The sequence below is a fragment of the Artemia franciscana genome, chromosome 2, assembly GCF_032884065.1.
Source record: "Artemia franciscana chromosome 2, ASM3288406v1, whole genome shotgun sequence".
Lineage (NCBI taxonomy): Eukaryota > Metazoa > Arthropoda > Branchiopoda > Anostraca > Artemiidae > Artemia > Artemia franciscana.
In genome coordinates, this window is record NC_088864.1 from 59,653,233 (window position 1) to 59,671,295 (window position 18,063).

The 18,063-nt window shown below is 33.5% G+C and overlaps 2 protein-coding genes across 4 annotated transcripts in view; one reads left to right on the top strand and one right to left on the bottom strand.

The window, feature by feature from the left end:
- Positions 1-12,390, bottom strand: part of LOC136043861 (kinesin-like protein KIF23) — a 77,603-nt gene extending 65,213 nt beyond the window's left edge. Inside the window, exons 1-2 of the mRNA XM_065728811.1 lie at positions 12,301-12,390; positions 4,404-4,516 (exon numbers count right to left, since the gene is read on the bottom strand). Coding sequence (XP_065584883.1) covers positions 4,404-4,516; positions 12,301-12,311 — 124 coding nt within the window. The 5' untranslated portion in view covers positions 12,312-12,390. The remainder of the gene's footprint in view (positions 1-4,403; positions 4,517-12,300) is intronic.
- Positions 1,802-18,063, top strand: part of LOC136043862 (gamma-tubulin complex component 2-like) — a 92,791-nt gene continuing 76,529 nt past the window's right edge. For 2 of the 3 annotated variants that reach the window (XM_065728813.1, XM_065728814.1), the window contains exon 1: positions 12,537-12,687. In XM_065728813.1, the coding sequence (XP_065584885.1) occupies positions 12,649-12,687 (39 nt within the window). In that variant the 5' untranslated portion in view covers positions 12,537-12,648. Of the gene's footprint in view, positions 1,819-12,536; positions 12,688-18,063 lie in introns of those variants that run through there. The other variant, XM_065728815.1, reaches the window with a different exon arrangement.

Here is an 18,063-nt window from a genome sequence, read left to right on the forward strand (position 1 = left end):
GTTTAGTAGCTTAAAAATGGATAGTGAAACGTTGGCTTGTTTAACAATGTTGGAAACATGTATGTCCCACTTAAGATCGTTAGAAATTGTGACACCAAGAAGCTTAACATGTTTCACTAATATTTTGCTTGGGATCGGATCGCAAAAAGCAGGAGTAGATTTCAAGAAGTTGATTGTCATTATCTGTGATTTAGTGGGATTTTCTGTCATATTTAGATTCTTGGATTCATCCGAACATTGGGTTAGGATTTCAACGGGGTCACTTTTAATATTCCTATGACATACCTCAAGAATCGACAAGTCATCAACATATTTCCATCTTTGGGGGAATTCCTTGCCAATTTCGTTAATCATGACAGGAAATAATAGTGGTCCCAATAAGGTTCCTTGAGGTATTCCACAGTACCTAGGGAGGGGGATAGAGAAGGTATTTTTGTATTTTACAACTTGTGATCTGTCTGAAAGGAACGATATAACAATATTTACTAAGAGTGGGTCAAATTCAAAGTTATCATGTAGTAAACGAATTAGGATAGTATGGTCAACTAAGTCTAACGTTTTTTGGAAATCGACTAAAACCAGGTTTAATCAAACATTTGGTTTCTCTAGTTCACTTAGGATCGTGTGAATCAAGTGTACAAGGTAATGGGTGGTGGAGGTTTTTCTTAAATTACCAAACTGTCGGATGTCAAAGCGTGGTATAATTTTAATTTTAAGCCAGTCACAAAGGAACCCTTCGTAAAGCTTAGAAAAAACTGGAGTGAGTGTAATAGGACGCATGTTGGTTATAGTCAGACTGGACGATTTCTTTGGGATGGGTGTTATAAAACCTAGTTTCCAGCAACTTGGGAATTTACCAGATTTTGTAATTTGGTCAAAAATATCAGACAAAGGTCCAGCAATCGTATCTGAAAATGCTTTAATCAAGTCAATTGGGATGTCTAATGGGCAAGTACTTGTTTTTTTGAGCTTTTGGATTTTATTTATAACATCAGAGGGAGAAATTTGGGGGAAAGAGGTGGAAGGAGGAATAGTTTGAACTGAGCCAGTGAAAGGGGGGAGACTTTGTACTATGGACGCAAGATGCAGGTTCAAATCGTTGACTATCTTGTAAGGGGGCTCAGGGAGATGAAAATTAACTTCAACAGGGTTTTTTCCGCAAATCTCTTTAATTTTCTTGTACCGTTGTTTGGGTTTGTTAGAATACAAATCCTTAACCTTACTATTGTAATATCCAGAAGTTGCCTTTCTCAATTTTCTCTTCAGGAACTTTCTTAGATCATTAGCCTGTGTGATATGTCCTTGCTTGAACAAATTGATTTTTTTTTTCCTTATTAGTTTTTTAAAAGTCGCAGTAATGTAAGGTTTATCGGTAGAGCATATTTTAATTTTTTTTTTACCGGAAAATGGGTTCATAATTACTCCTCAATAAATTTTCGAGGGACACAGCCTTGAAGTCGACATCATTTGTTTGGTACACAGGGGACCAATTTTCACTAGTGATCCAAGAGCCAAAATTGTAGAGTCCTGAGTCAATTAGAGGTCTAAAGATGGTTTCAGTAATAGTAAAGGAATGTTTAACTGTAGCTAGTGGAGATAGGAGTAGGCTAAAGTAGTAACTACCTCCGAGAGGGGGAAGAATGGTGACGGGTCTGTAGAAATTTGACATATTCAATTTTCTTGAATATTTTCTTGAAAGTGTCTGACGGCAGTGTTTGTATGATTTACCAATATCGGCAACAATACGGCCACCAAACTCCAAAATATTTCCATAAAGAGCAGTGGATAATTGCTATGGAGCTCTAGCCACCGTCAAAAGTATATCTTAAATTTATCTTAAATCCCATCTTCTAGCGACTAAGGTTGAAGAACCTATAGATGTGGCCAGGTAACATAGAATTAATATTCAAGTAATAATTCATAATCATATCTATTCACATATATACAGGACAATTAGATTTAATCGCGGGGTGTTACTAGATATATTGCTCGCCTGGTGTCTTTGAGGGCTATTATACCCTGCTGGATGGTACTGATACATCCCACTGCGTCTTCTATGACTACCTGGTCCAATCTAGGTCAACACCAATTTTGAACCTGTCAAAGGATATCCCTCCTATTCCTTCAGACTGACGGGATTAGGGTCCAAGATACACTGGCAAAGACTGAAGCTTGTCCTAAGGCCTTTGCCAAGTTTTCACGTCTTTGCAACAACATCAAAGTAGAGCCTAATTTCCTTCAATGCACAAAATCCACCCTTACCATGTCAGCTACTCTGCTTTGGAAGTGCCCCAGATCCCAGTATCAAATGGTGTCCTGTGGTACTGTAGGCTGAACAAGCCAGTCTTCTGTCATAATTCTTCTGGTCTACTTTCAATTCCGAGCCTTTGCAAGACTGTGACTTCTGCTCACGTCATCCCCCTTCCAAAGCAAGATAGCAGCCATATCCATATTAGCTTCTGTGTATATGCCAACACGGAATTGTTTTTCTTTTCTTTTTTTAGTTAATTTACTTAAAAGACAATAAAGCATTCAAACATTTAACAAGTGACCGTCCATTAAGAAATAAAGCTTTGAAGATGGATGGCCGCAACTCTTTACATATATCTTTTGTCAAAATGCTTATTAACAATAAGCATTATAGATTCTGCCAAAAATGAAAGAATAAATGAATTTTATTGCTTATATTTAAAATTACAAAGAGAGCAAGCAAAGGAGTAAAGAAAAATAAAAAGAAAACAGCAAACACAACTAATGAATGAACAAACCAAATTAACATCAAAAAAGAGAAAAAAATTAACAGCAGAAAGCTAGGGCAAAACTGTGTCAAACTGTTCGTGATAACGAACTGTAAGCAAGGAGCAAACCGGCTGAAGTGTGCCCTCTGTGGCTTTGGAGAGTACCCATGCTACAATTTTGGTTGTCCAGAAGCCAAAAAGGCCCTAAGCAATGATTATCTCTGGTGACGATATTGATTTGGAACATAAATTACGAGTACTATCTAAGTTACCACTTCCAGTAAAGCTTGCTGATAGATTTGACATTGTGTACGTGCAGGAACACTTCCTGTTGGCTGAGGGACTCCAACTCTTACAACTTTACATAAATGTTGATTTGTTTGGCATTCCTTTTAGCAGATTAGGAATATGCCGCCTCTCTGTTGTTGGCACTATCATTACCCCTGCCTTGCTTCGTCCCACCCTCTTTAAAGAAGCAGAGTTTTATGTTGCTGTGAAAACTAGCAGCACGGTTGTGCTTTCGGTGTATAGACCAATCAAACAGTTCGTGGTAACGAACTGTAGTAAGGAGCGACCCGGCTCAATAGTAACCAAAACTCTAAAAAATTGAATTTTTGACTCTGCCACAATTCCACTTTTTAAAATAATTTAAAGCTTTAGCGTAAAGAGCGAGGGATTGCGGAGGGGACAACTCATTTCATATACGGAGTAATTTCTGTTCGTTTTAAGTTTTAATGTCGCTCCTTACTTTCAGCTAAAAAAATTGTTGTTTTTTTTTTATTTAATAAACTAAAGGACTGTTCAAGCTGAAAAAAGTTCAATGTTGCTCGTGGAAAAGTGACTGCTGTTGCTGCATTATGCATGACAGAAAAAGTTGCCTGTTTTTTTGCCAGCAATATGAATGCCAAATTCTATGAGTTATGTTAGTAAATTCTATAAGCTATATGTTAGTATATAGCTTGGGGTAAGAAAGTGGGGGGGGTTCATGGACACAGGCCCACTTTGATGTCATGTCCTCCACTTTGAGCCCTCCAATCAAATAGATTAAACCAAGAGCAAGCAGACACAAGTCCCACTTGAGCTGTCAGATCATCAAGGTAAAATGTCATTGCATTACTCTGATTTCAAAAATTTACAACATGTCTCCTTTTGTGGAATTTATAGTTAATGTTTTAGATTTTTGAACTGAAAATGGAATAGTTGTGGACAAGTCAAGTCATGGCTAATTGTAGAAAAAGCCAAGACAGATAGTCCAATTAAGTGAGAAGGAAAAAATTTCCCCTTTATGTTTACCATTTTGTCATTAAGTATCATTCCCTATATTACTATGGGTCTTGCTCCTCACATTGGCCATGTTGCCTAAAAAGGGTATTTTAAAACTTAAAATCCGTCACTATATACTGGTGTAGGGGCCCTTGGACATTGAAGGGGCATCAGGTTGCACTCTAATCAAGTTTGGTCTATAAAAAAGCGCTACAACTCAGAATTTTTAATCACATGATTCTTCTCCATATGGTGGTGTGGCACAGGTCTTAAATATGAGAAAGTACATTTCAAGGCTAATACTTCTTCTTAAATTTACATCACAATAAAGTGTCTGCACTAATAATAGGGGAAGAATTCCTCCCTGTCTAATGTTCCCTTCAGTATAGGCTACTCACTTACCTTCATCTATGGGCCTTATCCTGCAGTAGATTTCAACTGGCTGGCGTAACAATGCCTCATCACTATTAAACCTGGCACCAGGAGTTCTACCTGGAGTCCTTGCTCTTGCATATCTAAAATCATAAGAATTGTAAAGCTATTTTCTTCTGGTTTACCAAAGAAACCAAAGATGTTATGTTATACTCAAATTTATTTCAAACTTTGAACTAAACTCAGTCACGTTGCTGGATTTAGTTCATTAATGGATCTATAATTTGGATAGGGAGGGTGCATTTGTTGAATTTCTTAAGTATAGTCCACTAATACTGGGTACAGGTAATGGAAAACATTTTGAGGTTTAGTAAAAGAGCATGTGGACTGGATCATAAATTAGCATTTTGAATACAATTTAGAACAACAAACAAGCATAAATGAGAGGATTAAGTCAAAGGCAATACCTGAGATACTATATACAAATAATTTGGAGTGGGGTGCTGATAAGTACCCTAATTTGGATGAAGGCTGCAGTTTAAAGCTGTTTAATAATGTAGATCCCAAATATTTCATTTGCTTGTTTCTTTTTTTAATACTGTATAATTGTTTTAACACAATTTGTCTAATTTGTATTGTTTGTTTCACTCTCATATTGTTTTCTAAATCATATTGTTCTTTAGGTAGGGGCATAATTTGTTATGGGGAAGGGGGACAACTGTCCCCTCCAGACCCAGGTTTGCCCCCCCCCCCAGCTGAAATTCAGTTTCTAAACAAAATCTTGTCAAAACTAAGATAAGCCTACACAATTCAACTATCCAGAGAAACAGGTCATTTTTCAGTTTTCACTGTCATTTTCACTTGATTTTGAAAATTGGCTCCAACTTTGCCCTTCCCCCAGGATTTTGACAAAATTACACCACTTTGTTTAGGTATTTCTGGGCATTCCTTATTCAAACAATCAATTTTATTTATCATTGCCACCCCCCTCCTTCAATTTGTTTGATGTATGTGCCTGATATAACTCCTAAAACTGTATTCTTTAAGACACAACTCTAGACCTAAAATAAAGATAATTAAAAGAAAAAAAAAAGATAATACAGCATTAATTACTTTCTTGATAGCCTTTTCAAGAAATTTAAAATGTCTCCCAAAAGGAGCCCTTAACTGGGATTGCATTCCAAGTTTAAATACTAGACTAGTGTATGGAAGATTATGCAAAACTGACTTATTCTTCTGTTAATAAAGGCACCTTAAAAAAAAGAGCAAAGGAACAATTCCATTGCTCCTCCTAAGGTTAGACAAATTTGTACCAATATTTAAAAGATGTACTATATAAAGATTTTGCTAACATTCTAACCTGAACCTAATTACCCAACAATCACAAATTCTTTATAAATATTTCCTGATGGGTGCAGTGCTTACTGTATAACAGGTACTTTACTATTTGAATAGGTAAATGTATTAGCAAGCTGAAATAAACACTTGTAATGCATGTCTGAAACAAGACAAATTAACTTTCCCACAAACTTAGCATATATATACAAGAGCCAAATCCTTTTTTTTAGGGCGTCTGGTCTTGAGATCCCTTGTCTCTGATTCAAATTAGTGCAGTTTCATTTATAAAGCCTGAACCATTATATTTTATTGGGGGATTTGTATTAGAGCTGCCACAGGTTCAAAGAGACACAAATAGGCACTTTTTTTGGCAGTAAGTACCAGTATAACAGGTAGATCAATTTAAGAGGGCAGCATTTAATGAACTTGTAAGTTAGATGCCACCATTGTGTTTTTGACCATCTAATTTGAACATTCAAACTGAACTTTTTTCTTTAGGGTAAAGGCACCAATGATTTGACAATGTAAATTTGAAACCACTGTTGAAATTTTTCTTCAAAATAGGATAGCTGTGCTTAGCTGTGATTTTGAACACCATCTCTTGAAGCTGTTGTTATATTTTGACGATGTGAAACATGGATTCTATATCCCATACACCCAGATAAGAATATTCAGTTCAATCAGTTTCCTATCTTCAACACAAAATGAGCTCCCAACATTTTTTTAGCTATGTAATGTTCAAACTGTACTTTTTTGCAAAAAAGCCAGGATCAGCACCAGTACATCAAGATACAATTGATCTTTTATAAAATGTAGCCACATTGACTTTTTTGCAATATAATTAAGTTAAAATGTTAATATTATATTGACAAAACTATGTTCCAAGTGTCAAAATTCTTGTCATATTTATTGGAATACCAGACCAACTAAAAATGTTCCTTCAGCTGAATTCAAATGTAGACAATGGCTTGTATTATGAGATTCATTTCTTTTGAGAATATGTTGTAGTAACCTTGTCAAAACCTTTGACAGACAGCAACAGGCCCTGTCAAAATATAGGTGAATCTGTCAAAACTTTACTGAACATTAAAACAAATGGTGCCAAATTCAAGGATCCTTCAACAAAAACATAGTTGTCAAATTTACAGGTACTTTTTCAACAATAAGAGATTTTGATGATTATTATTTGCAATAATAATTCACATGAAAAAAAAAACATTGAAAAAGGTTGTATTTTTAAATGTTAGTTTTACTGATGTGGAGGTAGATGCCAGATTTTTCCATCATTTGAGGAGTTGCTGCTTGGCCTCATACTAAGTTCATATTTTTTAGCATTTGACTCGGTTGATCACAACACCCTAATTCGTTAGTCATTGAATAAATTTGAAGTAGACTCTCTCAGTAAATTTTATATATGTTTTCTTTCAAATAGATCCCAAACTGTAAATACAAAATATTCTCTCTGAACCCCTCCCTAATTTGCATGGAATTTGTCAAAGAAACTTTTTGGGACCATGCTTATATGTTGTGTTGACTAATGAAATTGATAAGATTCCCTCAAAGATGTTAATGTGTAGATGACCTGTTGATCCTTAAATTATTTAATAAAACTATCAAAAATGACCCCATCAAAATTCTACCCTGTTTTGGAAGCTAATTATTTAAAAATGAAAGTAATTCTACTAGGTCAAATATAATGATGATAGACTTCTTAAAATTCCTGAAATCCACTCCTGTTTTCTTAGACCCAATCTCACCCAAAATGCTAATGAAACATGTTAAACTCCTTGATGTCACAAACTTCTAATAATCTTAAGTAGAACATGCATATTTCAAAACTTCAGAACTTTCCAGACAAAGAATATTCAAAACTAAAATGATTTAAAGTGGATTATAATGTTAGATTATCTTTGAAATGGCCAAATACTGACAACACTTTCACTGTGAACAACAAAGAAATCTTTTCTGGACTGTTAAAGCAGAGAAGAAGTAGGCCATTCCAGATAGCATAAATAGAGAGACCTATGTCATGCTATTATATCACACATTATATTATAGAGGCCTAGGTCACATGATTACACTCCATATGATTATCCAATTTTGTCCCTATGCCTGAGGCATTTTTTTTTGGTTTTTTGCTTCCACTTTCAGAATAGTTTTTTATACATTTACACATCAAAAAAGTTGAAGAGAAACAAAGAAATAAAGTAAAAAGAAAAGGTATGTCAAATGGACGAGGATCCACCAACAAGTATTCCTCAAGTATTTTGACATGTCTTGAATTGGATTCTGACTTAAGGTAAAAACAGGTAACATTTTGGTCTGTTGAATTTGTTGGTGAAAACACTCTCATTTAAGAAAGTTGGAGTTTTGTACCCTTTTCTGATAAAACGTCTAATCAGTTTGATTTTGTTAAATTGAGCCTTCCCAAGCAGAAAGTGTTTTTTTTTTTTTTTTTTTTTTTTTTTTTTTTTTTTTTTTTTTTTTTTTTTTTTTTTTTTTTTTTTTTTTTTTTTTTACAAAACTATCAAAGCATTGGTACCTTTACCCAAATCTTGTAATTTTTTGAATTAAGCAGAAACACCATTTTACTTCCTGATGAAGGTTTTGTTCAAGGCCCAGACTACATGAATAATCAAAGTGTACAGCCCAAATAATAATTGAATTTTTTTTTTTTAATTCTTATCTCTACTACTTCTCAGCTTGTGACACCTTTTGTTTTTTTTTTTTTTGAACAGGTCTACATCTAGATTAGCTTTGTTTTGTAATATGTACCAAGATTCCTCCTGGGGATGGCCATTATATTCTGTATTCCACACTCTTTCTAAATATAATGGCTGACACTGTAACTATTGTTGACTCCTTTCCCCAAATAGGGGAAGAAAACATCTATATTATACATAAAACTTCACAAGAGCACACTATAATCATGAAATTCTGACTTTATAATGTAGAAAATTTTCTATTAAATAGATTGTCATAGATCTTTCCATTCTAACTTATGCTTTTCCTAGTTAACAGAAATAATATTATTGTTGCAACAATGAAAAATATTAGTTAAACATGTTGTTGATTAAGGAGAATAGAAAACATGAATTAATATATATACAACCAATAATAAAAATCTTGTGAACATCAATTTTCTGTAAATAGGCCTATAGCCTAGTATAAAGAAAGAATTGTATTATCATAATGTTATCTTGTGCAGCTTTGTGCCTAGGTCTAAACCAGGCCAGTTAGTTAGGGGTACAATTATAAGCATTTTTTTGTATTAACTGTATATTCAGATAGCTAAGAAATAGACAAACCTTTAGAATCAGAATTGCACCCTGAATCCAAATATAACATTCACCTGCATTAAAAATGAAATTCACCATGAGTTAATAAATTTCATATGGATTGTAAATGGATGATATATTTGGATTCAGGATAAAATCCTGATCCTAATAGCTGGTGTATTCCTTCAGTATCTCAATATTTATTTGTTCAAAAAATTTACCAAAATTGTGTTGAAAAAGAGTAGATTGTTGAAAAAGCTCAGTTTTCAAGTTTACATGTAAAAGAATGTCATTTAATTCTAACTAAAAAACATGAGAAGCAATTGATAATCAGCCCCAACCATACACTGCACTCCTGGCTGACAACAGTGAAACAAAAGATTGTTACCTGCACTAGACAGACTATTGATCAGTATGTGAATTTTTTTATTGAATTTGATTGCTGTATGTGTAAATTACATTTGAAATTAAAAACCTACTGCCCATATTTATGATGAGTACCTATTAATTAAAGTATTTGCTTGAGGTTAGCCTAGGGACTGTACAGCTGTTAAGAGTAGGCTCTGTTATTGTACTTTTTTGTTATTAGAGTGTTTTCATCATGTGGGGAATCTTAGTGCATAATTTCTAAACATTTCTTATGATCTTTTGACTTAAACTTCTGAAAGTTTAAGACAAATATGAGGCTTAGCCTAACCCAGAGTAAAATCAGCAATTTAATAGGCTATTGGCTTCTTCAAAGTAATCTATGCTATGATGCACATAGTTTATTAAACCATTTGGGTTAGCTCTAGGTTACAATTAAAGTCATGATGAGGAAAATCCTTCAATATCCTAGGGGTTATGTTACCTCTCATCATGACTTTTCTGAGCTAATTAGCACTTGATTTGGAGTGAATGCATTTTCTACAGTGAAAAATATAGCTTTATCTCTCTTATTGCTATGGGGTTGAAGAGTAACTCTGTGACAGCCCAAATACAGAATTGGAATATCAGGTCATGGGCATAACCTAGAAACACTGTCAACAAGATTTTCTACTAGATGTTCAATACCACCTTATCTTGCTGGACATGTATTGTATTGTAAGGTAATTTAAGATAAAAATCGACCATTAAATATAAACACTACAAACATATTTTAGATTAGATTTGCTTAATGAATATGGGATTGTTTTATTATAAAAAGGTACCTTCAGAGTATATTACTTCTGGATAATTTATTTATAAACTAATGGTAGCCTATGTTTTTTACCACTCTTCAAAACCTTTGCTAGTGTGAAGAACTCTTGGTAAAATTCTAGTTGAGTGACTTCTTGCTATCTCAGAAAGGGCTTTTGGTAAATTCTAGTTGAGTGACTTCTTGCTATCTCAGAAAGGGGTTAGGTTAGGAAAATGAAACTTTTGGAGATAGGCCTACAGGCCAAAGTATATCCTGGGAGGGTATTTTAAAGTACCCATCTCCACTCCCTCTCCCTCTGGAGAGCCCTGAAATTTGCTTACATGACAGGTCTATTATACCTATTGAAATTTTGACATAACAACATTTTACCTTAATTTTCAGTTACCAGTTGCTTTTTCTCTGCTTTTAGTTCTGAAAATGCAATTCCTGTTATTTGAGTAGAATTCTGAGCCATATCATTGTTTTTTGTTTTTCAAAATTTATGAAATGTATTTGCATATCATTAAAACCTTATAAATTGGGATTGAGCAAAGTTGTCAAGCTGAAACCATTTTGTTGTACTTCATTCAGTAAAATTTTAGTTAATTGACTTCTTGCTATCTCGGAAAGGGTTTAGGTTAGAAAAATAAAACTTTCAGGGATGAGTATACAGGCTAAAGTATGTCCCAGGAAGGTATTTTAAACTACACACCTCTACTCCTTCTCCCTCTAGAGGGCCCTGAACTTTGCCTATATGACAGGTCTATACCTATTGAAATTTTGAGAAAACAACATATTACCTTAATTTTCAGCTACTAGTTACTTTTTCTCTGCCTTTAGTTCTGAAAATGCAATTCCTGTTATTTGAGTAAAATTTTGAGCCATATCAATGTTTTTTTTTCTTCAAAATTTAGGAAACATATTTGCATATCTTTAAAACCTTATAAAATGGAATTGAGCTAAGTTATGAAGCTGAAAATAATTTTGTTGTTCTTCAATTAAGCAGAAGATCTATTCTGCAAGGTTTCACTTTTATAACACACATATTTTTAAAGGTCATCAAAGGTCAGGGCCCTCTATAGGGAGGAGTAGAGGTAGTTGCTTCAAAATACCTTCCCTGGACATACTTTAGTCTCTAGATTCATCCTTGAAAGTTTCATTTTCCTAACCTAAACCCTTTCAGAAATAGCAAGAAGTCAATTAACTAGAATTTTACCCTTTATTCAAGCAGAAGATCTATTTTGCAAGATTTCACTCTTATGACATACATATTTTTGAAGGTCATCAAAGGTCAGGGCCCTCTAGAGGGAGAAGGAGTGGAGGTACGCACTTCAAAATACCTTCCCAGGACATACTTTAGCCTGTAGACTAATCCCTGAAAGTTCCATTTTCCTAACCTAACCCCTTTCTGAGATAGCAGGAAGTCAATTAACTAGCCTAGAATTTTACCAAACTTTTTTGTGTAGGCTAGCTAAAAACCAATATATGTTTGGGATCCCTTAAAGGGCTCAAGATGCAATTTTCCCTGGAAGTATTGATTAAATATGGAAGGACATAGAAAAGAGGCTTGAATTCAGTTAGGCTAAAGCCTATGTAGATAACTTCAAAGACCATACTGCCTTTCCATGACAAAAGTAAAATAGTTCAAAATAGGGATGAAACCTTTTTAACCTGGAAGTTCACCAAAATGTGATTCTAAAAGAACAGGCTTGTTAAAAATTTTGCAATTTTTAGCTGATACATAAATGTATTAAGTCTAAATAGCCTAGTAAAATATTAGACTATCATGAAAACAAATTCACAGAAATTTTGAGCCCTTTTAAAGGCTCACAATGTAATTTCTCCCAACAGTAGGCTAACTATGAAATTATGAAAGAGCAGAGGCCTAAAAATGGCACCAAGAGGTGAGTTCATTTTCATCTTTGTTAAATTGTGATGCACAAACTCTACAGCCTCTACTCTTTATAAGAATCACAAAACTTAAGGGTAATAAAACAGTAGAAAACAATAAATTTTCACAAGGCTACTTTTTTAAGCCTATGCTCAATCAATAGGCATAGCTAAGGCAACATCACGGCTGAAATAGGCAGCTAATACATATTTATTTGAGGTAATAATCATAATCACAAGGTAATGAGATAAAAATATTTACGTCGGTCTCATTTTCTTGAACACAGGATGTTACAGTGAATTTTCAAAATTTCTGCCTCCTCATTTATTTTGAATCAAAAAGTTTTGCCTCCTTAAAGTTATGAAATCAATAAATTAGTACAAGAATCCAAAAAATAAATAAAATACAAGTATTTAATTTACTAAAATCTTGCAGTTAAGGTTGAAACTAAAGTTAAAATTTGGCAGTAAGTAAATATATGATCTGAAATTTATTTAAGAAAAATATGTATAGTTATTTCGACAATAAGAATAATTGGCAGTGAAATACAAACAAGTAGGACATATTTAAAAAAATTGTGGAGCTGTTAAGAAGATTTTCCCTCTACTCATGTCAAGTGAAACAACAAGTATACACGAGCTTTCCGAGGTAATGTTTATATAAAATTGTTTAAATAGTTTTGCAGTTACTCTATGTTAAATAGGCCAGATTTTCTTATTGGTCAGTCCAGGGAAGAAATCGGTTTTTAAAAAATTGCTATCATAAGATCCAAAACATCAAGGTGGCATTTTCTCCAAAATGGAACGGTAAAATTATAGCAAACCATATAACTGGCTTTTGTATAAAGTGAATATACTGCTAGATGCCTTTTTTTATGTTATTTATGAATATAATAGGCCTAATCACTTCTACCTCAAATTCAGATTTGAGCACTTTTAAGCTCTTAAAAATGACCTAAATATGGGGTATAAGAAAGGATAAAAACATTTATCTCAAAATTTAAAACATTGATCTCAAACTTACTGTTTCATTATAAATCCATTTTTTTTAATGTTATATAATCCACAAGCACTGGATTTCCAATGTTAATTTGGATAAATCAATTTTACCAATGCTGTGGCATTTTCTGTGTTGCACTGACAAAATGTAGCCTAGTATTATTTTGCAAAAAACAGCACAGAGAAAATACTGTATTATTTTGTTGGAAATGACAGGTAACTCATACTTTAATCAAAAATTTGTCATTTTTAAGAGCTTAAAAAGTGCTTAAATTTGGATTTATGGTAGAAGTGATTATTATATTTGTAAAAAACATAAAAAATGCATCAAGTGGTATGTTCACTTTATTGATAAGTTAGTTATATGGACTGTCATAATTTTTTCAAAATTTATCATCTTTAAGAGCTAGAAAAGTGCTTAAACATCAATGTAAGACAGAAGTAATGATTATACTCATAAAGAGCATAAAAAATGACATCAAGTAGTATATTCACTTTATACAAAAGCCAGTTATTTGGTTTGCTATAAATTTACCAATGAAATGCCCCAATAAAAGCATTACTATTAGATTACTTAATTTATGTAAGCTCAACCAATATAGGCCTATTATATGCTAGGTCTATTTTATTTTGTAGCCTATTAGGCTACCAGCTGGCTTATCAATTTTGAGTGATATTACTATTGAAATCACTTCATTTTTTCTTCTCTACAGACTAAGACTGATTAGCTTTTATTGGTTTTACATCATAGGTCTACATTTCTATCAGTATATTTGTCCTATTGAAAAACATAAATAATTTCTAAGACCACACTGCTTTTCCATTTACAGAAAAGATAAAACAGGTTTAATTTTGACAAAGCAGTGAATAAAAATAAAATATAAAAACTACACTCTAACAAAAAAAAACCTCTTAATCTGAATATTTTGGCCCCATGTCTGGGAGCCTTTCTCAACAGAAAAAAAATTACAACCAATAATTTAAGACTTTTTTAAGACATCACAAACAAAAAAAGAAAACCACAACAACTAAAACACAAAAAAAAAGACAACCTTGCAAATGAAAGTCAAAGCAAGGTCCATGCTGTGAGAAGTCAATAGACTGCAGCTAAACTAGCAAATGAAAAAATCCATTCAATTTATAATTCATAACTTTGTTTCATTAACCTGTAAGAGTCTTTTTGGATCTGGGGTTGGGTGACCTTCTTTTGTTTTGTTCATGTAGGCCTAAATATAATTTTCATTTTTAATAGGTTCTCATTTATACACCAATTGTTGCAGAGGAAAGAAACCCATGGTTTCATCATAAACATTTGCTTTGGTTTTGTTCTAAAGTTATTACCATCAGTGCTGGGAGTTTTGTTTTATAATGTGAGTTGTTCTTATTTGTTTGATTGTTTCAGTTTTTTTTGTGTTTTAGTTGTTGTGTTTTTTTTTGTGATGTCTTAAAAAGTCTTAAATTGTTGGTTGTAATTTTTTTCCATTGAGAAAGGCTCACAGATGTGGGGCCAAAATATTCAGAGTATTTTTATTTTATTTTTTTTTTAGTTAAAGTGTAGTTTTTATATTTTGTTTTTGTTCACTGCTTTGTTGAAATTAAACCCATTTTCTTTGCTCAATTTTTTGCTATTGAAAGACAAATCCTTAAAATAATTGTGCTGTGCACCACTATATTACCAACTTATAATTTTGGTAAAATTATAGTTTAGTGACTTCTTGCTATCTCAGAAAGGGGTTAGATTAGGAAAATGAAACTTTCAGGAATGGGTCTACAGGCCAAAGTATGTCCTGGGAAGGGATTTTCAAGTACCTATTTCCACCCCCTCTCCCTCTAGATGCTCCTGACCTTTGATGACCTTTAAAAATATGTGTGTCATAAAAGTGCAACCTTACAGAATAGATCTTCTGCTTGAATGAAGTACAACAAAAATATTTTCAGCTTCACAACTTTGCTCAATCCCAATTTATAAGGTTTTAAAGATATGTAAATACATTTCCTAAATTTTGAAAAAAATTGCATTTTTAGAAATAAAGGCAGAGAAAAAGCAGGTGGCAACTGAAAATTAAGGTTAAATTTTGTTTTGTCAAAATTTCAATATGTATAGACTTGCCATGTAGGCAAATTTCAGGGCCCTCTAGAGGGAGAAGGAGTAGAGATGGCCACTGTAAAGTACCTTCCTGGGATATACTTTAACCTTTAGACCCATTCCCAAAAGTTTTATTTTCCTAACCTAACCCCTTTCTAAGATAGCAAGAATTCACTAAACTAGAATTTTACTATGGTTTTTATGTGACTCGTTAAAAACATTAGGGATGGGTCATAGGCCATACTGCTTCTCTTATAGGCTCCTTTTTGCCCTGCCATTTCATCCCTTGCAATAAAAACTATATCCATTAGGCACATACCAGAAGATTATCCAGTTTGAAAACCTTTCATTGTATAGGCTACATAGCCTTTCAGGATCAAATGCATAACTGTGTAGAATTCCTTCCCCTTACACCAATAAGCTCAATGTATAGTCTTTTGACAGGCTACCTTTAAATCAATTGGATATCTCATAGTTAATGACTAATTTATGTATTTGTGCATATATTTATTTCCCATCAAAAGAAACAGATGGAGTATAAGATAAAAAAGCAAAAAACACACTACAAAAGAATATGCAAACACAAGAAAAATAAAGAACAAATGGATATCTTACTACAAAAAACAAAACTATTGCCTCAAAATAATTACCCAAGGATGAGTAACAATAATAGAGTTATATCTGGGGATCTGGGCTATGATTGCTTCATTGGGGTCAATAATCCCATACTGACTTGTTACAATGCAGTTATTTGTCCATGGTGGAAGCTGTAAGAGGTACTTTGCATATTTATAATATGTAGACTACAAATCTTTCTTATCTTCCTTTTGGAAAATCCTCCAAAAGGGACTTAAATACAGATAATGGGGTAGTGTCATTGCATTGTACAGCTGGGCCAAAATTTGCCAATCAAAATGATGCTTATAAACTACAACACAGCTATATGCTAAATAGATCTGTTTCTGCAGATGACTCTGCAAAAGGTGACATGTTTCTAGCTTAGACTGACCAATGAAGAGGCCCAAATAAACTATGTTATAAACTATATTTTTAAAAAAATTAGAATTGCTGTATTCATCATTTTAAATATATTTTATCAGCATTTGGTTGTATGATATTGGTTATAATGTGCAAAAATTGTATTACTTATTATTATTGAGTTGTATATGTATTTTAATTGCTATTTGACAATGCATAGTTGCAGTATTTTGATTCCTGTTTTTCAATGCAGGCAGTTGCTGCAGGCGAATGACCCTCCTCCCTTAGCTAGTCAAGTGATACTGGTTTGGTTCAGTGAATACTGACTGAATTGACATCCAAGCAAGCTAGTGACTATAGAAGGCACAGAACAATTGAGTGATACAAACGCATATTACCTATTGGTTGAATGCATCAAACCCCAAACAACAACACCAATAAACTATGTGTTTGGCAATCCAAACAGTAGCACCACCCAGCCTAACATCAACAGCAGACCCTTGCTTAGCATTAAACATCATCACTTCTGATTTCTTCTCATTAAACTGAAGGCCTATTTTTCTATATTCTACTTGAAATTGAATAAAATTCTCCCCTAAACCACAAAGGAGGCAGCTCAGATTATGTACATTTTCTGCATAGCTTTTTAGCAATAGATCAATCCCTTTCAGAATGTATGTCAGATTTGACATACTGAGCAATCTCCCAATCTTCTAAGACCACTGGTTCAGTACAATTATCCCAAGGAAATAAAAAAATAAGACAAATAAACAGATGAAAGTATTGCTCAATCCAACACTTGTATTACTTTCACTCCTGATTCTTGCTTTTATGTCTCTCCTTCTTATAACCACTGAAAATATTCTTAGAAGGGTCAAAAATCTTGATGAGAATAAGGCTGCTAGGCCAGATATATGACTGTGATATCTCAAATAAACTGCCCAACTTTTAGTGGAACCTATTATTAAGCTATTAGACATGACCTTGACTCCAAAATACCTCCATAGTGACAGGAAACTTGTCTACATCAAGCCCATTTTTAAGAAGGGACAAAAGGGGCTAGCTAGCAACTACCATATTATCATCCTTACTTTGGTACTTGGCAAGGTTCTGGAAAGTATAATAAATGATGAGCTGTTTGGTTATCTAGATAATAACCAGTTACTCAGCAAAAGTCAGCATTGAATTCTCTAAAAATCACTCCATCAAAATTAATCTCATTGAGCCATACAATGTCACTAAACTCATTGATAGAGACCTTCTTGCAGGCAAAATTCTGCAAGATCAAGGGTAAGAGCAAAAGTAGTAATAGTAGCAATCCCAAAGGTTTCACCTTAATACCCCTGGCCTTTCTTGATATATTGCTAAGGTGTCGTATTGGCAACCGTGCACACAGTGCCTTTTAATTTAGTTTTTAAGCAACATTTAGTTTTAATGTATAATGGGCCAATTGCATAATTTTCAGGGGCTGGCATAACCAATATCCCAAGAGATGTAGCTACTGGACTATTCTACAATGCTGAACAAAATGACTGTCTGGAAACTCTAATTGGATGTACTTGAAAAATGCATGGGCTCTGGAGAAGGACTTGCCCTACAATATATTTTGACTCTTACAGATGACACTAGAAATTTTTGATTTAGTTCAACATCTGCCCAAATATTCCTTGAAAGCTTCACCTTAATGCTCTTAGCTTGTATAGTAGCAATAGTTGTTGTAGCAGTAGTACCAGTATGCACATAGCACCTTTGGTTTCTTCAATATCCCCTTTAAGACATACTGAAAGTTTAAACTTAATGCCATAAACCATTCCTGAACAATATTAATGTGTCCTCTTTACAACCTGTGTGTGCATAGTTTGTTTTCATTAAGTTCCATACGGTTTCAATTTTTGCCTTAGTACCCTTATTTTTAGTAACAGAAGTATTATGAGTAGCAGCGTAATTAATAATAGTAGCTTT